This window comes from Micropterus salmoides, unplaced genomic scaffold (genome assembly GCF_014851395.1).
Source record: "Micropterus salmoides isolate LMB-PRFRI ecotype aquatic unplaced genomic scaffold, ASM1485139v1 Ms_hic_scaffold_2, whole genome shotgun sequence".
Taxonomy (NCBI): domain Eukaryota; kingdom Metazoa; phylum Chordata; class Actinopteri; order Centrarchiformes; family Centrarchidae; genus Micropterus; species Micropterus salmoides.
Window position 1 is genome coordinate 34,887,157 of NW_024041150.1, and position 20,442 is coordinate 34,907,598.

Below are 20,442 nucleotides of genomic sequence, written 5' to 3' on the forward strand. Positions count from 1 at the left end.
ATCGTGTTTCCTTCACTCCTTTGTCAGATACTGTGTTTCTCTGTGTTTGCAGCCTTAACACGTTTATTCAGCTATGACAACAGGAAGTTTATCACAGCACAGTTAAGCTGATTTGATATTAAAGTCTACTCTTTCAGTAACATGATGTAAAGGCTTAGTGGATATAGTTTTAACTACTGAGTTTAATCTGCATTAACGTACTTGACATGCAAGTAATTTTTTCCGATAGTTTACTAAAACGTTTCATGAAGGCTACATATCCTAAGCTATGATTAACTATAATCAGTACATCTGTTTACGTGCAGCTACAAGCAATGGTTCATTTGTTTAGAGTTATACTATTTCACAGTAAGATCTGCACTCTGAGTGGAACAGTTTAGTCTGAATGATAAATACTACACCAAAGAACATTCAGATAAATCTACAATTAATTAATTGAGCTTGACGATTCATTACTGACCTTATAAAATAGTAGTTTCACAAAAATTCTTAGCTCAGGGACCTCTTACTGGATTTTTCCAGCTCCATAATTAGGCCACGTGATAACTGAACCATCTTCATGAGATGGCAATAAGATCTCCTGAGAATTTGCATTAAAAAAGTTTTAACTTTTGGATTACCTTGCTCAATAAATTGTTATTCTTAAACTGTGGAAAACTTTGACATCTTCTATCCTACTCTAAAATGTGAAATAAGATTTCTTGAGTCAGGGTGACAAAGCTGCTCTGGGTGTCACTTCAAATTCAAACTTAAAAAAGCAACTCTAAAATGCACAGTTGTCTAAAACACCTAAAATGTAAAATGCAAGATGTATTTCATCACACTAAAGCACCAGGATCCTCTATACTAAGCTTAAGCAGCAATACTGCCGGTCACCAGTCATCTGACTGTGATTTACTCTCTCATTAGCGGTTTATAGTTTATCGTATAAAACAGCGAGTTAAGGTTTTACAACAGGTAATGCACCAGTGGCCGACTCGATGCCAGTCACTGATAACTGACCTGTTTGGTGTGGGAGTTTCCTGCCAGACAAATGTTGTGTACAGCTAAGGAAGCCCTTGAATTCACACACACAAAAAAACCCAGATTTATATCGCCATTTAGTGCTTTTTTGAGTTCAGTTTCGCTAGTCACACAGATGAGACGTTGGGTTAATAGTCCAGTTCTCTTCCTCTTGCTCTTTTCTCGATTTCAGCACGCAGTTTCACACCCGAGAAAAAAAACAGGATAAAACTGTTTATACACAACAAACAGGGCATTATTAAATCTGTTCTCACTTTGTATGTGTATTTTGCCTCCCTATATGTGCTTGTTTGTGTTTCTTTCTGTTATTGTTCTCTCTGGTTCCTCTGCAGGAGACATAAACAACTATAACTGTAGTCGAAGTCTCTACACAGGTGACCATTGCATTCTCTCTCTTTCTCCTCCCTCCCTGTGTCTCTCTATGTCTCTCTGTCTGTCACCCTTAATCTCTTTCACAACATGGCTGTCACTCCTAAGGAGACAAACAGCATAAAACTAGGCCAGGGGTGGGGCTGTTTTACAGGCCCAGTCTTCTGTTTCTTGGAGTCTTAAGTGTTTTAAGTTTCGTTTCACACAGGCAAATACTAATATCAACGTAAATACCTGCATGAGTACATCATACTAAAGAGAAATGTGTCTAGAGACAAGTAATGCCTTTGTGTTATAGTATAATAGAAACTCCAAGGATGCAATATATCACTGTTTATATTATATATTATATTGCATTTTCTTTCTCAGTAAAATTACTGCTGTAATAATAATTAAGGATATTAAATTTTTCAAAAAATATATGTTTAGTAAATGCAATGCTTTCATCAAAGTAGTGCCACCAAATGTGAACGAAAGAGCTCAATATTTCTGCATTTCATATCAGTATGCTGAAATAAGTTTGAGACATTGAGTAGGAATAACACCCTATCTATCTCGACAGAATACTGTGGCATGTAAACAACTTAAGTCACAGGCGCTGATTTTTGTGTTGGCCAAATTCTGTTGCCCGAAATACATCGTGATACGGCATAAAAACAAAGAGCCTCCTTGATGCTCGCCTCAGAAATCCTCGTGTGTGCGTGTAAACAAATACACTGGCCTCCATGATAACACATCTCATATCTCCAATCACAATCGCTTTTATTGTTTTACAGCATGGACTCTGACCTTGTCCGTTGGTGCTGACACACCACAAGACGGACATTTTATAGGCCTATAGTGTAGGAATAACATACTATTAGTGCAAGTGAAGTAAGGCTCAGTGGAGAACTGCCTTTGTGCAAAATGTATGGTCCATGTGGGCCTCTACTGTAAGTTAAGTACATGTTCGGTTAAAACAGGTAATATGATTGGACTTGTTTTGTACTATATGCTGTTATTGACAAAGGAGGGATGGAAGTTTTTTTTTTGCTGGTTGTTTCTCAGCTGTTGTGTTTTGAGTCCTTCTGGCTCCGATTGGCCGTTTTCATTTAGGCTTGGCAGATTCTTGCAAATGCCTTGAACCTGCTTTTATTTATTTATATTTCGATTATGTGTCTCGTGTACCGCTGTCTGGGTATATCGACATGTTTGGCAAATGTTTTTTTTTAATAAAAGTTCATATTGAACCCTTAAGTCTTGTTTGTCTAGTTGTGATGCTGTGTTGCAGCTTGACTCTGGCAAATGAACAAGATAAAAGTGCTCCAACACAATATAAAAACACTGATTCATTAGCAAAATGTCTTTCAGAAACTTGTCTTAACATTCTGTATTGTCCAAAGATCCCGCCCATCTGCTGCATCTGGCAGGTGAAAACAGTAACATTCAGTTTGGCCCAGACTCACCTGTCTGTGGTTTACGCAAAACCATCTCTAAAGACCACAGCTTCCTTTGAAAATATTTTGTGAAAACAAAAATAAAAATTAAGCCCTTAGGAAATCTATTTTATATAAAAACAAACCTGGAAAGTCTTGATAAAGGCTGCAAGGTGGTGAGCCTCAAACTCTTATGGTTGTCAAAATTGGCCCATTTATCAAACATACAGTGTGGTTTCTGACTTTCTGCTTACAGAGCAATGACTTCATAGAAGTCGTGTTTTTATTCTTTTATCTCCCAGTGGTGTTTATGCCAACTTTTCCATTTTATTTTTCATTTAGAATAGCAGAGGCAGACTGTGGTCCAGGAAGTCAGTGCACATTTAGGGAATAGGCTATAAATAAAAGAGAGATAAAAGGCTGAGCCAAGGAGACACTGTGGTCAAGAGATGATATTGGACGTGAACACATCTATTTAAGGATCCTCTTCCTGCTCCCATGAGGATACTGTAGGGACTTTTCTTTCCCCAAGAAGGAAACTCAATAAAACCCGATCAACAAAAACATCATTGATAGTGGTGAATGAAACCATGACTTCATCAGACGCAACTAACATGTCACATTTTCAAGGTTGCAGGAAAGCCTGCAGTATGTTTTAGCAGCGACAATGTTGGGCCTGTTTATCCTAATAGACCTACTGTTGAATATTTAACTGAAGCTAGAAGCCAAGTCTACCATTTGTGATGTTATAACAATGTTTGGTCTGTAAATGCTCCATGTACAAATATGTAGCTACTGGGGACTTGCTCAGTGTTTCCCAGAGGTTTGACCTCCTTATAAGGGTTCATTGGAGCAATGCTGCCTGTTTTAACCTAGAAAATATAGTGAAATAAAGATGTTGTGGAAAAAAATATTACATTTTTTTATACAAAAATGATAAAATGTTGGGGGAAAAAAAGCAAAAAATGCTTTTACCACCATTTAAATTTATATTTTTCACATTTATAAGTCATCAAAACAATGTTAAACATATGTGCACAAGGCCCGGTCACACCAGAAAGTGAAAGATTGTGATCTGAAGGCTTGGTGGGTTAGTGACTCACAAGGCTAGTCAGTAAACTATTGTAGCTGGTAAGCTAACCACTAACACGCTAGCAAGCCGGGAACATGCTAACACTACTCAGAGTCAACAGCTCTCAAAGCTTCTTACTATTATTTCTGCACCGTTTGCTCCTCCCTGGCATTTGGTTCTCAGGATTATACAATAGCTCACAAAAGAGTACAGCCCTCACATTTTTGTAAATATTTGATTATATCTTTTCATGTGACAACACTGAAGAAATGACACTTTGTTACAATGTAAAGTAGTGAGTGTACAGCTTGTATAAAAATGTATATTTTCTATCCCCTCAAAATAACACATCACACAGCCATTAATGTCTAAATCCCTATAACTGTTCGTTAGCTTGTTCACTAACAGGACAATTCACAGTACATTCAATTAGTTTATTTAAAAGATGTATTTAAACCATTGACTCCTGTCTCATGACTGTCTGCAAACCATGCCTCTTTTGTGGAGCAGTATGTACTTTGGCACAGAACGGTTTAAGAGGTGGTATTATGCTCATTTTCAGGTTCCAAATCCAATTCTACTCTACATAATGATACGTATTTACTTGTGACGTCACAAGAAAGGGAAGTAAAGGCTGGACTACAAACGAGCTGTTTTCAAGCAGTTCTGAGCAGAGTTTTCTGTGGGAGATGGGAACTCCCTTTGGGCTGGACTTTTTCACTTTGCAAACCTATTACATGCACAAAAAAGATATATAACTCAATAAAGGACAGGGAAAAAGGCAAAAACCATAATACCACCTCTTTAAATAAAAATGGACGGTGCAACACAGTTAATAAGCTACAATAACTTAATTGATTTTCAGGTCTCTTGGGTCAAAACTATCAAGATGTTTTGCTATTGGCCAATGGTGCTAATTTGTGTGCCAAAGTTCAAGTTGAACTCACTGCAAAAAATTTATACATGTTTACTCAGCCTCCATGAGTGAATCCATAATGAATTGATTTTCATGCAAAACTTGAATACCAGTGTGACTGGGCCTTAAAAGTGTTTGTTATCATTAGGGTTCCCATATTTTGTTAATCAGATCATAATAAAACTCTCCACACTTATTCGCCCACGCACTGCGTAAGAAATTAAATCCTGAGACTCTAGTTCAGTGTTGTCTTCCTTCAGCAGGTCTGAGCTGAGTGTGTTGCAATCGGCTGGTGTTTGTTATTGCTCACACATGTATCGTCAGGTTTCATCAAGAGCAATATAAATCTTGTCTCCTAATCCTTCTTCCTCTCAGTTTCCCTCCCACACTCTGGTTGACGTTTACCCACCATTTAGCCATCTACTTTCCTACATTTTTGACTCTTGCTGTCTGTTATGCATTTGTTCACGTATGAAATGTTGTTTTGTTTGAGTGAAAACATTTTAAAAAATTCATCCATTCCTCTTTTGTTTGTCTTTTATGGTTAGTCAGAGCCAAGATAATAGATGGGGAATATGTGAATAACATCTTCTGTGTACCAAAAGGAGAGAGAACGGTGTGTTTCCCCACAACAAATTAAATGTGGTCAGTGATACTGAATATAACACAAAACACCAGCAGTGGATAGATCAGATTTTCCTTGCCTGACTCCAACTTTTGGAGAGTCTTGAAAGTTAGTTTACACCACAGTTAAGTGGTAAAGAAGCTCAAACAAAACCCCAGAGAGAGTAAAAATTAAAGACTTTCAAATGTTTTGCAGTACTGGTCAGTAAGATACAGATGAAAGGGTCAAAGCCAATATTTATTCCAATACTTCCAAAAGTATCAATAGATCATTTCTTTATAACAGTGTAGGACGTACAACGTTTAGCTGGAAATGAAGGTAGACGGGAATTTCGCTTGTTATACAAACATACATCGTGACAACAATAAAGCATCTCGTCTTTTTTTATTATTTTAAAAGCTGATGCTAAAGACGCTAAAGACGATCAGTGTCTTAGTGAGGAAGCTGGGATGTATAAAGGTAGGTAGGGGAGGGATTTCTCGGGGGTCGCTGGACAGGAGCTCGACCTGGCAGGATGAATGAGGAGAGGGAGGGTGGTCGACGCCAGACACAAAGAGGTCTTTTGTGTTTGTGTATCAGCTGGAAATCACTAACAACACTACAGCCCTCCACCCCTCCCTGTGTGTGTGTGACTGTTTAGACGGCATGTTGGTGACTGACATTTGCTTTTGAATAGCCAACTGGAGAGCAGAGTAAGATAAGGAAGTGCTGCTGAGAATGAAACATGAAACAAACCCCAGGCCTGACCAAGTGTTTGCCACTCTAAATAACAATGTCTCCACGGTATTCCGCCCATCATTCTTCCTCATTACCTGAGAATCAGATCACCTACTTTGTTTTTTAAGTTTTGAGTTGTTACACCTACATTTAGACTCTCACAGGAGAAACATGGTTACTTTTCTCTCTTTAAGCTTACTAAAACCATTACCTTCACCTCGTCCTAGGCTTAATCAAAACACTACATCTTTAAATTCAAAAAGCTGAAGTAAATACATTTCACAGCAGCAGCAACTTTCTAACACTAAATCTAACTATAAAACAAGTATCGTCCTTTTCCTCACTGAGGAAAAGGATATATGAGGCTTTGGATACACAGACCTTTGTTAACCAAAAACACTTAAAAACACATCAGTGAGGCACACCTTCGCAATAGATGACATGTTCGTACATTATGATGAACAACACTGCAGTTTACTTTGAGTCAGTCACACACACACACACACACACACACACACCATCTGCTGCTGACTAACTAGGGAACCAAATGTGTGTTACTAAAATGCTTTTTGGTCTTTACAAATAAATAAATAAATATATCTATCGGCAGCCTTATCCTTGAGGTGCACTGTAATTTAATTGACGGCCATAGCACACATGCATCATGAAGAAATAGTCAATGTCAGTCAGTTTCAGATCCTGACACGTTGATGGGCATCAAGACACCACTTGTTTGTGGATTTCCATAGAAAACAGCGGGAGCTGGTGTTCGGATCTACATCATATGCAGCCTGGTTGTATTGGGGGCCATCGCTTTTCCTAGAATGTGATGAAAATGTGTCCTTTTCACTCTTTTCTGTAGTTAGATAGAGAAGGAACAAAACAAGGGCGATACCATTATCTTTATGTGCAACACAGTCAAACTAGTGTTTTTAGAAAGGCAAGCTAAAAAGAAGCATTGTTGCTTGTCAATTGATTATTAAAGGATACTGATGCTGTCTTTTGCATGGGCTCATTGATTTCATGTTGGAAAACTTATTCATTATAATTTTAGTGTCAAAGAACTCATGCGTTTGGTAATGAAATGTTCCTGCTTGATAATAATCTGCATGTGTCATGTGTCTCTTTGACTTCTATCAGAGCTTTGTGGATTCAAGACTTCCAGCTCAGTGTTTCTCTGTGCACAGGGTCATTTCAGGACAATGCATTTACTTTCCAGAGGGAGAGATGAAAGGCACAGAAAGTCGACTCAGATTCTTACGGTGCAATGTCAAAGGAAGATAAGAGTATACTGAGACGCTAAGACATGTTTTTTAAAATAATAAATCAATAAAATGAAAGAAATTGTACCGTGGCACAAAAAAGACCCTTGAACAGAACCTCACACATTTAAATTTGACATTAAAGAGCAGCTTAACTGAACTGCCTGGTGCAATGCTTTCTGATGGTAAGAGCTTTGAAGCCTGCTGCATGTCTGCCCACACCCTGACCAGTGATGTCAAAACAGCTGTTTTACATCAGTAGTCAAAAGCCAAATATTTGCTATGACATCACTGCTTTGACACGGAGCAGATTGAGAGATACGGCACCCACAAAATACATCTGTCTGAGACAAAGAGAGGCCAGTGGAGCTTTGTTTCCTTAAAGAAAGGTTAGAAGAACGTAAGCTCAGCAGTCAGTCCAGAATTGTACTGTGAACTTATTTAGTTAAGTAAAGTGGATTCTTGATCTTGGAAATAGTTGTTTGACAAAGCAATCCCCACTCAAGGACTACTTACTAGCTTTTTTGGTGGGCTTTCAACTATATCATATGTTCTTCATCAGGGGATCTGTGTAAATGTGAGCTGTTAGAACCTCTATACCTAAAAGTTAAGCATCAAACTTCATTCTTTATCTTGAAAATAATCCACCTATCACAATGATTTCCCTACAGCAGTTTTTGTCCAGGAAATATAGATGACAAATCTTTTTATTTCAGAGCACTTTGAATACTCCTCATCCGTGATGGTCCATGACGAAGATAATGATAAAACTCAGGTGGTATGGCCAAAAGCTTCTGTACAGCTACTCAATTTTGATTGCAGATAGTTTTGCTGTTTCCAAGGCCAAGAATTCAACTATGCAACCCTTATGTGCTGATGAAGAGCATATGTTATGGTCAAAAAGTTCAAGAACAACTACTAAATGGACCTTGAGATGCCATTTCCAAGGCCAATAATGTTTTATGACATATTTAGCTGGTATTCTTCTCCAACATTATTACAGAGAGACAGAAATCTCAGCCACTTATTGCCTTACTTAATAAATCTGGAGATTTCAGAGGGCGTGGCTTCAGTTTGAGTAAATATTTATAAGCCTATTCTAAGCCTGGCCTCCATAAAAGGAAAAGGTAAATCGCTTTTCTGTGCTGGGGAACCGGTTTTCACCTTTTGACCCAAACCTTAGGAAGGAAAAACATTCTTCTTGAAACAAAATAACTGCAGTTCAGCCACTGTAGCATCTTGACATTGGCACACAGTCAGCTATCTGCAGCACATGTGGTAAAATAGGATTAAAGAAATTCTTGCAAAACAATCAAGACCACCTTTCAGTCAAACTAAGATGCATGCAGGCATTATCTTAAGAGCGAGGGTAAAGACACACCACAGCTGAGGCCCTGGAGAGGATATCTGAGCGACCGATTATATGAATTCCTGCCGTGGATGTGTTAATCCTGTCTCCTGAGCATTGTCCCTCACTGCAACTGGAAGCTGAGAGCTGATGCACTGGCAGTTTGGCTCAGCAGGTGCAGGTGTTTCATTGCTGTCTTAAACTGAGACCAGCAGAGTAGAAGAGTGAAGTTACTCCGGTCTCCAGCGGGGCTTAGACTTGAATACCTGAGCTTGGTTACACGCATGCCACCCTAAATCCCTCTGTGCTGTTTTTCCTCTTCTCTCCGATCCCATTACCCTTTTTTTCCAGCGCTTTCCTCGTCCTCGTAGCTTTGTTTGTCTCACTTTGAGTCAGTGACACGACAATGTGTGGGTGCAAATGAGGGGACACCTCGCGCAGCGTGTGTCCATGTGTGTCATAAACATGCTAGTAGATGATGGTTTGGAAAATATGCGAAACCGCCAGTGTGGTCCTGTTAATTTAATTTGAACTATTATTATTTGGGCATTAAACAAACATTGCTTGGACCCGCTGAGTTTTAACTCAGCCAGTATGATGTTTTTCTTTCCCTTCTTTTTCCTCCATCTGTTGTATAATCAAAACCTCACTGTGATATATATATATATATATATATATATATATATATATATATATATTATATATATATATATTTATTTTTTGCTTTCTTTATCACTAGCTTACTCACTCTTGATTCCAGTTTCTCATCAGTTCATCTTCTTTGCCTCCAGCTCTATCATCTCTTTCTTTTTCATTTGCTCCTCTGCAGCTGGGTTTGTTAATAGCTTCTTTCATTCTTCCCTTCCTGCCTCCTTTTTTTTCTCTCTTTCATGCACTGTTTCCATTACTCCTCCCTTCTTTAACACCAGCTTGGCTTCGTTCGGCCCGACCTCTGACCTCGACGTCTTTCAGCGGACTCCCATCACTCTGGTCTCCATATGAATCACCATCCTCGTCATAATTTTCTTCATCCCTCATCCTCTCGCACACACATTTGTCACATCATCACTCACCGATCCCATTAAAAATACAGTTGGAAGTTTTACTTTTCCGTTCTTTTCTGTCTGCCTCATTCCTAATACTCCAGTCATACTCGCCGTGTATCCAAACCACAAAGTTTAAGTCTATTAGTGAACCGAATTCAAGCATCTGTTTTGAACTTGTTGGGTAGTAAACCTTTTTTTTGACCTTTGGATTTGTCAGATACTGGGTATTTTAATCCAAAACCAGTTATACATCCATTGCGAACCAGACTTCATGCTTCTTGAATGGATGAGGTTTCATGATCCTACCGGCACTAAGGGCTTAGCATTTCCATCCAAGTGCTTTCAGTCTCAGTCATATTTCAACTTGTTGCAAAAGAGCACTGGATCAAATGGTTTTAAGTAGGTGATTTGCAGTACAGCCGTGATCAGAGCTTTATCCCAGCACCTGTTAGCTGCAACAGCTGGGACGCCTTACAGACACCTTCAAGCTGCAGCAACACGCCTTTGTGGCTTCGGTCAGACTACATTTGTCCTCAGGAATGTTGTTTTTGTTATCCCAGTGACCCTCTGCTACACATTTACACCTGGAACCCGCTCAGTACGCCAGTACAATCACCACGGAGGGTTCAAGTAATAGCTTGACATTTGAGGAAACATGTTTATTTCCTTTCTTGCCAACCGTTTGATGAGCAGATCGATGCCACTCTTATACAGTGTTGGGTAGTAACTAGTAACGCGTTACTGTAATAATTACTTTGTTACTGGCTAAGTAGTGTAACTAATTACTTTTCTAAAACAGTAATATTATTACTAGTTACTAATACAAGTAATGCTGCGTTACTCGTTACTGAACCCACCATCCTTGACGTAAATCCACGACTGTGCGACAGCGCAGCGGCACCAGACTTTGTTGTTTATGTCCACTGCCCTTATTGTGTCACAGTCTAAGATGCAAAGAACATTGCCATCTAGTGTAAACTCAAAAGCTTTCAACCGCGAACATTTCTACATCTGATTTATTGAAGCATCTGCTGAAGCAGCACAGCAACGTGAAACTTACAGAAAGAAACTTTGGCAGCTGCTGTCGCTGATGCTTGGACTCGTCGGGAGAGAGTGGCTTTAACGTAGCATTTTGTCACTACTGAATACTGCTATTATGAACGGGCTACATGTGCAGAAAAACAGCTGTTTAAAAGTCAGGATTTACTTGCTTTATTTTTTATTTCAGCCGCTGGTGTTAAGAAGCATTAGGCCTAGGCTATATACTTTGTAAAAACCATATACCTTGCTGCTGTTATGACTATGATAAGCCTATTACTTAAAATGTCGGGAGAGACAGCTTTGTTTGGAGGTGAGGGGGGTGGTAGTTAAAGCAGCGTTTCCCGTAATTAGCCTATAATTTGGATAATTATCAACACTGACCGCCACTTATTGATTTTCAATTTTTTTTACTAGGCGTATTTAAAATCTTTGATTGAGGAGCATATATTTGTGCAAAATCCTTGCTCGTTCCCTCTTTCTCTCTCTCTCGTGAACACCGCTGCACAAACCTGTCCGAGGAGATGGTAAGCCCCAGTTTATGCCTCCCATGTATTAGCATACATTAATGTTAACATACATTACATACATTAAGTTTTCCTCTTGGCAACAAAGCAGCATATTCCCCAAACTGTCAAACTTTTCCTTTTTTCCGACAGATCTTGGGATTCAAACCTGTGACCTGTTGGTCCAGAAAAAGTGCCAGAAAGACAATGAGAGCAAACTGGTGGTGTTGTAGCAACAGGATCATTCCCATTCCTTCAATGGTCAAATGCCAACCAAGGAACCAGCCAAGGAATGCCAGTTAAAAGCCAAGTCAGTATCCAATCCAGTGAACCAGACCCTGTGAGTTATTCAATCATTTAGCAAGGAAAACTGCCTCAGAGAGTAATACGGAAAAAGCTCCCATAGCCAGTAATGTACCACCGACAGCCAGCTTATCAGTGGCTACATCAGTTGCCAGCTTTAATTAAGACATATGTTAGTCCTCATCAGCCTATTAGTTGCCTTTTATGAGTTACATTAGGACTTTCTGTTTCTGTTGTCTTAAAAATACAGGAGTGAGATGAGGTGATTCATGTTAGGCTTTTCCCCCCTTTAATTTGGACATTTATGAAAAAGCTGAGAAAGCATTACTTTTTCACCTCAGTATGTGTCTGGTAAATGGAAACAAAAGGAAAAAAAATGCTGAGTACTGTGTGTCCTAAAAAGGTGGTTAATAAAGGTCCTGATTTCTACATAGTCCAGTTTAACATAAAGAAACTGGTTTATTTCAAATTGGATAATTGCTACCTAGCCTCAGCATTCATCCGTGTAAAATGTGAAAAACTATATAGATTGTTGCCACGGTATAAAATCTGGATCTCCAGTACTTTCACTGGAGCATTTTATAAGGAAAGAAACGGCGCCTTCTTGGTCTGCCAGCTCGATCTAACCACCATTTTGGCTTTTTCGACTCAACAACTTAATCCTGTGACGCAAGTTTGACGATGTGTTGTTTTCCAAAATCAGCTAGGAGGAATCACTAAAAGTGCCACCAAGACGCTCCACTGGAGCAGATAGGGTTTAAAATCTCTTGCTCATGGGTAGTTAGTCTTTTTCTCTGCTCTTTTTCAAGCAGAAGTTGGAACACCCAAAATGCTGACGTTGTGAGCCACAATGAACAGGATCTGAATTAGCTCGATACTACGTGTGTCTGCCTGTGTGAATATTTGGAAAAGAATAATGGGATGTAAATTTGTTTGGATGTGTGTCGCCATTTACACTAGAGAAAAACTAGACATTCCTGTTCCCGTCCACTGAGGACAAGGGGGGCATGGAGGGAGCCATGTAGGGCTCTCTGATTGTATCATACAAGTAGAGCGGAGAGGGAGGGAGGGGTGGAGAGGTGAGAGGTAAAAGAACCAGATTGAGAGGGAAGACTGAGCCAGAAAGAGAGATAGATTTAAAGAAAAAGAAAGCCTCAAACAAAGAGAGGTGGTGGTTTGGGGTTTGTGTGCTTTTGTGGGGGCAGTAGGAAATGATGGGGGCTGAAGATGTGCTGCGGTAAGCATCCAGACATTCAGTCTAAAGTGGGAAAAGTCCTCTTGGCTATGTCTGCAAGAAGATTACTTCTATCAACGGAGCGACTCAGTGGGCTTATGAATGACTGTGTTGTGTGTGTTTGAGACCAACAGGGCATTCTCAAACCACAGCTTCCCCGAGTCATTGGTACTTTCATGCTGATTCAACATATGCACTAAGGGCCATCTGGCCTTAATGTGTGTCACAGTCTGTTTTCTTAATGCAGGAGTGTATGGGTCATAGTAATGTGACTTGTGTTTAATTGTGTATGTGTGTATCTGCGAGCATTTCTTTTGCTACGTGACTCCCAAGTTTAGACCACAAGCGGTAATGATAACAGTGGGTATTTTTTGTGTTCTTTCTTGGGTAAAAATCTTTTACATGCCATATGGGATATAAATACACGTATTCGTACAAAACAAAGGCTGTGAAATCATCACTTGTCTGATCAGATCCCACTTATCGCTGCCAAGTAATACCAGGTGTATATAAACCAGAACTCAGTTGAAAACAGATGGAGAGGTGCCCTGAGGCTGTAGTGTTTTAGAACAAAGACATTACATTCAGCACATAACTTTGTCCAAATTGGCTTACATGCATATGCACAATCAGGAAGCGGGGTTCAGTGTCTTGCTCGAGGTCACTTTGACAAGGGGACAGAAAGAGCCAGAGATCAGAACCACCAACACTGCAATTTATTGCTAGCTGAGCCACAGCTACTCACAGTTTAGCTAAATTTGCCTACAATTAAGGGAGAGACATGAGGCAAAGATACTGTGTGAGGTGAAATGTGCAATTAAGGTACTTAGGCCCCATCCACACTACTGCGTTTTCAAATTGAAAACGGAGACCTTTTGCTACGTTTGCAACAGAGTGAAATAGCGAAAACGAAGACCTAAAATGGAGAAGTTTGAAAACGCTGCCGACCCCGTTTTTTGTTTTGAAACTCTGGAGGGCGTTTTAGTGAAGACGGGCAAAAACGGAGGACTTCAGAAACGATGACACAGACGCTCGTGCTCGGCTCTCTTATTGGGTCTTATAAGTCATGCAAAGCAGAAACACAATGCTACTGATATAATTATTGACATAGTATTTTCCATGCAAATAACATCTGCCTACACTTGTCCTGTGCATGTCGCCGTTTACTTTGCGACGACTCCCAGTCTGTTCCGCTGCCGCACCGTGTTACATTCAGTAACAGTCCCAACTCGTTATTGATCCATTCAAAAAAAAATATCTGGTGTGATTCTTCGTCTGTATTTCTTTGTTCTTTTGCCAAATCTTCTGTAACTACGGAATAGACCATCTGCTTAATGTTTACACCGGCACGCGCATGCCCAGTGTACGGCCACTAGATGTGTGTTTTCAGTAGTTTTAATGTAGACAGAATAAACTCTGATAGGCAGCTAAAATGCTGGTGTGGATGGATCGTATTCGTTTTAATTCTCCGTTTTTAAACTAAAATGGAGTAGTGTGGTTGGGGCCTTAAGGTGTTGATTCATGTTTGATACACACAGGACTTGCTCAAAGACACATTTACTTAATGGAAACACTTGGGTTTATCCATCCAGTAAGTGGACGCACACATTTATTTTAACTCTATTTAACTGAGGTTGGCAAGTTCATCAAGGATCATTTTACAGATAAAATCGAGCAGGTTCAATCCAAACACTTGGCATACAACAGCGTGCAAACAGCCAGAAGTCTTTTGCAAGTCTGTGTATGTGCTAACTTGTACCTAAAAAACACCTGGGGGCACAAAACTCTCTCAAGTACAGACTCATATCAAAGTAAACAGGCTCAGTGGTGTTTATGCTCATAGGTCTGACACTGTGTTGACAATGATAGAAAAAGTAAGGCTCCAAATGTGCCCTAGTTCTTATCAACTGGCTTTGTGATACATTGTTGACGGCCGGGTTGAGAAAGTCAGGTTTGTACTTTCACATACTCTCTCTCAGGCAGCGAGGTCAAAGGTCAGGCTATGCCACAGATCCATAAGCACTTTAATTAATCTCTAAGCTAATGTTGGGTGTTTTTAAGTGAGTCACTGTTACTTAGACAGTTAACTGTAAAGGTTGAGCCAGCAGAGGTGCAGCCTCAGCAGCAACACCGTCATGTACAAACAGAGAAAAATTAGGTGTCTCACTAAAAATGGTTCTCTTCCACTCAATCCATCATATATTGCAGTTTACATTCATATGATTAATCTAATCTAATGCGTTTACTTTTCAAGGGTACACTTAAGTTCACGGCTTGAAATTAGACGATTGAGCCGTTGAAACAGAGCCACAAAGTTGCCACAATATTACTATATTATTACCATATTATATAGTATTATTATTACAAACAATCGGCGGTTTTTAATAAGCCACCAATGAATTCCTTGAAACAGTCAAAAATCTTAGACTCTCTCATAACAGCCACACATTTGATGAGTTCATTTCATCTCTTCTGGGACCTGAATCTCATCACTCAATAAATTCAGCATTTTGTTGGACATACTGTATGTGTCTGAGGTAAATATTCTGCAAGAGATGGTGTCACATTAGGACTTCAGTTTGTTTAATTCAACACACATGTGCCCTGCATACACATGTATTTGAGTGTTACTCCCTCGCAGCTGAAGGGTTCTTTATTACAATGACAAATACGCCCAATTAGTCTCAGTTCAGCATCAGTCCCCACAGATGTTTCTCAGCTCACTGTAACTGAGCAGCTGCAGCATACATGCTCATTTAGGGTTAATATCCAAAATATAAAATTTAGGGGTTAAAAATTATAGTCTGGATTTTATCAACATTGTAGATAATTCAGAATGTAGGTGTGGTATAAACGAAGCAACAATTCAAAATTCAACAATTTAATTGACTGCCTTCCTTGTTATAATGTACACAGATATTTTCATTCATTTTTATGGCATTGTTGATTTCGCCACTGTTTTTCTTATGATATAGCCTCCTATTGACGGATCAGTTCTCCATTCTGATTGGTTGTGGATTATTAGTGGCTAAAGAACATTTCTTTTATGTGTGTGTGTGTGTGTGTGTGTGAGAGTTTCTTCCGTAAATGATGTCAACCACTGGGAAATTATTTCCTGGAGAAAGCTATACCAATGTTCCAATACCATAGAGGTTATTTACCATTAAAAGCCATTTTTTTCTACAAAACTATAATGTTTTAGGTGGTTTTATCATAAATCAGTAGTGATAAACTAGAGTGTCTTCCTCCATAACAAATACAGAAGTAAAAACATGAAACCCTGTACTGTATATATTCTGAATGGCAATAATCTTGGTTTTTAAATTTATTTTTCTTACCTTGGAGATGTATGCTTTGATGCCTTCGGCCAGTTTGATGCAGGGCTCTCCGAAGAGCTGGGCCAGCTGGTCGGGGATGTCCTGGTCCTTATCCAGAGCGTTCAGTAAACTCAGACACTTCAGCTCCTCTGTGACACCCTGGCTTCGCACCTAAAGAACAAACACACATCAGGATCACCAGGGGTATGTACATAAAGGGTTAAAAACGTAAGTTATTTAATTGAACATATCTCAGCAGGACATTTATAGTCTTGCACTGACTGATATACAGTAAAAGTACTACAATGCAGCCTGTGAACTGATCCATATAAACTGACTGAATCTCAAAAACTGCTGGTGCTCCCACGTACAGAATATTCAGATCAATTTAAATTTTGTAGGAAATTTACATTGCATCGTTACTGTGGCCCACATGGACAATCACAGTAACGTAATTAAATAAAATTAATAAAAAATGAAATAATCTAATAACCTAAACACATCATAGACTTTATATGACCATTCTGAAACTGGGAATGAAGCAACTCTGAGACCAAATGTAACCTAAATGTTTTGGCACATGTGCCGCTGGAACAGGCAGCTGAAACTCAACTCCTTATGTAACAACTCTGCATGCATGTAGGGGCTTACTGAAGAGTTTCTCCTGGAGTGAACCGAACTGAGCCACACATACATACATCCAGTAGTACATCCATATCGAGACATCTAATAAGAGACAATTAAATCAGCAATTCCTTTGAGGCAAAAGGGGGAATAGTTTTTCCCCCAGTGACTTCCATCTGAAATTCGACATGTTTTCATGTAATTTTGGGCAGCATGGGTCGAATAAGACATCTTTGGGAACCGAAATGTAGAGAGAGGCTCTGGTAGCTCCAAGGCTGCAGAGTTATATGTGTATAAGTGTGTGTGTGTGTGTGTACCCTTCAGGGAGGTTGTAAGCGTCACGGTCTGAAAGCTCTGCTAATGACTCTATAACAAGCCCTGATGAGGAGAGAGAGATTACAAAGCTGCACTCCTTCAACCCTGTTCTTTAATTTTATTAATTTCTTTCTGCTTGACCCCCGTTTTCTAATGAAACCCTTTCCTTAGTCTCTCTCTTTCTCTTTGGTTTCTGCCTTCCTTTTGCCTTTTCTTTCTTTCTTGTTACTTGTTTCTTTGTTGTCCCTCTTTGTTCTCACAGATACTGGCCATGTTTATGCATGAGCGGATTATCCTGTTCCTGGTGAAGATAACAGTGTGTCGCTGCCTTTATGTGTGTGTGTGTGTGTAAATGAGTTCAAAACAAGCGGGAAGGACGGTTACTTACGAGAAAAGTTACGTTTCTTTGTTAAAGAGTGGGGCCACATCCCAATAGTCTCTGCATGTTGCCCTGTCCTGAAAAGGATGACTCATGTCTTTAATGGCTTCACATCATTCAATCATAATGAGTCTAATTAGATGCACATGTTCCTCTTGATGCACAATCTGGTTACAAGCTTCTATCTAGATTTAGGTCAATTTTGGGAGGCTTGTAATGTCAAATAAGGTCAAATATACAAAGGGCTTAAAGCTGAGGAGAATGCTTTCCTAACTTGCTCTAAATGTCTAGAAAGCATGTAACATGTCAGTAAACTACGCAGAACTGTGTTTGATCTTTTCTTACAAAAGGAATGAGAAAGACAAAAGATTTAATATTAGAAAGTCCAGCTTTCTTCTGGATTTGCTTCTGAAGTTTTGATTTATTTCTTCCTGTTGGCAGAGACATTTCTGCACCTGGGATCATAATTTAGTTTTGGCAAACATTATAAATCTAAAGCTTTATTTTTAGAGTGGATGGAAAAATCTTCCCTATTATAGCCTCATTTTGAAGCAGAATATTCTGAGCTGCTATTTGTTCCCCAAGGACCAGGGGTATTGTAGTAGCAGTTCAACAAAATTAAAAAAACCTCCAGTGAAAGTAAAGGTCAAGTAAAAGCATGTTAGCCTTTCATTGTGTTATATTATAATGTTCTTGATTGAGATGAAGCTGATAATGCGTCATCATGTATAAACTAATCTTGTGTTTGATGCACAGTTTAATCTCAAATAAAACTAGTCAGTGTTAATGCGGTAGAGTAAAAAGTTCAAAATCTCCCTCTGAAATGTAGTGGAGTAAAAGTATAAAGTAGCATACATGTAGTATTTGCATTAATACACTTTCCACCCCTGCCAAGCAACTTAAAAACTCCCATTGTCTTTCAGTGTTGCGACAAGAGAAAAGGAAGCACAGTAGGTTGTTATATATCATCTGCATACAATCAGGACACATCCTAACAAAAACTGCTGACAGTGGAGTCTGGGCAGAGACGAAGGGTGTGTGATGACAGCTACAACTGGCAGAAGTGTTGGGGAGGTTCACACAAGCATGAGTGGATCTGAGCTCGCTCACCCCAACAAATGGAGTGAAACTAGGCTTTCGTTTCTTCCTTGCTCCTCTGTCAAAACACACTCCCTGCTTTGGTGGTTCTGGTTGAAGGATTAATTGTTATTGAGGAGTGTCTTTTGTGTGTGAGAATAAAAGGTTAGACTTTACAAAGCATGTACGTGTGTGTGTGTGTGTGTGTGTGTGTGTGTGTGTGTGTGTGTGTGTGTGTGTGTGTGTGTGTGTGTGTGTGTGTGTGCATGTGGGTCCATTAAGTTTTGACAGGGGCGGTAGGGAGTGTCTCATCTATGTTAGTGAGGAGATAAATCCCATCCACATCACTGCGCTGAGCAAAAAACAAGATTAAGAGAAAACTTTCTGCTCCATTACTACATGGAGACGAGGCCAGAGGCTAAACTAAACTATGCAGAGTTACATTAGCATCACGTATATATATATATACTTTCTTTTCTCCGGGTTTAAGCTGCACAAAGAAGTGAGACATAATTTAATTTCTTAATGTTTCATGCGAAATAAAGTCAGTAAACCATCTTTCCTCTTCTTATTTCAGCCATTGTTGTTGAGTCCATTTGTTGCATGTTAAGTTTTACTCTTAAATTGTTTTGCAGTGCAAATTTTCCGGCCAGTGACAATAAATTCAAATAACATTCAAATAAGACAATTTACATCGTTTGTTTTAATCACCCAGAGTGTGTTTGAAGGTTGTGAATTAGCAAGTTCAAGACTAAGAGTCTACAATTGCGCAAATGGCTCTGAGCTAAATACTAACATCAACAGGTGTGATGCTTCCAATCTTACTTTAGCATGCTAGCATTTGCTAATTAGTATAAACACAAACTGCCGCATAAACCAAAATATTGGACAAATGTAATAAATGGCCATTTGATGGGTTTAGATGACAAATCACCAAAGTTAGTGGAATTCATCCAGATGAGAGAAATTAATGCTGGCACCAAATTTCAATAGCAACCCATCCAACAGACATTTTGCTTAAAACTACAAATATTAACCTATTGGTGGCACTAGATGGAAAGGGGATCACAAGTGATAAGGATTCACCCTCTAGACATGTGTACCACATTGAATGGAAATCCATCCGATGGTTAAGATGCTTCAGTTTAGACTAAAGTATTGGATCGACAGACATTGCCATACCTAGAGCCACCGCCAGCGTGGCACAAAAAAAAAAAGGCTTTCATGGTTAAACAACTCAGTAAGATTTTTATCACACTGGAAATACTACCTAGAGACTTAAAGCACTCAGTAAGTTTGATTTACCCTCATTTAAAAGCAATAATTTTAATGTAATGGCTCTCAAACAGTCTGGTGTCCAGCTGTAGCTGCAAATCAGCAGCACGATGGAGCCAAGCTGGTTTGGTCTCTCTGCAGGATCTTTCATTTTCAACTTTCTGGGCCTACTAAAAGCCCGTAAGCCAAATCCTACAGCTCTGTCGACTCGCTTTGCTGTGCAGTTGGTCATCTTTCATTCCTCTCACATGACTGTTACTGTCACTGACTGGCATCATAACAATATCTCTCCCTCTTTCTGAGGCCATTGAACTTAAATTAGATCTTTATAAGTGATTTTATCAGTTATTTCTGGTACTCATTGTGTTTTTGGTTTAGTAAAACTGTTGGAAAGCAATAAAAATGTGAAGATTCGTAAACCAGTAGAGACATGTAAGCCTCCGGAGATGGGAGACCACTACATCATTGTCATGCCCTGGGAGCATGCAGCTGGAACTGCTCCAGAGGTTTTAAACATGAACAGTTAGAAGAAGACCCTCCTTCTCTCGCTTCTCCTGAGTGCTCCTTTGACAGCAGTTTCT

General features: G+C 39.4%; 1 protein-coding gene across 1 annotated transcript in view; it reads right to left on the reverse strand.

Moving 5' to 3' along the window:
• LOC119912591 (tumor necrosis factor ligand superfamily member 10-like) overlaps positions 1-20,442 on the reverse strand; it is a 58,057-nt gene that overhangs the window by 14,831 nt on the left and 22,784 nt on the right. The window contains exon 2 of the mRNA XM_038731859.1: positions 16,213-16,362. Within this exon, the coding sequence (XP_038587787.1) occupies positions 16,213-16,362 (150 nt within the window). The remainder of the gene's footprint in view (positions 1-16,212; positions 16,363-20,442) is intronic.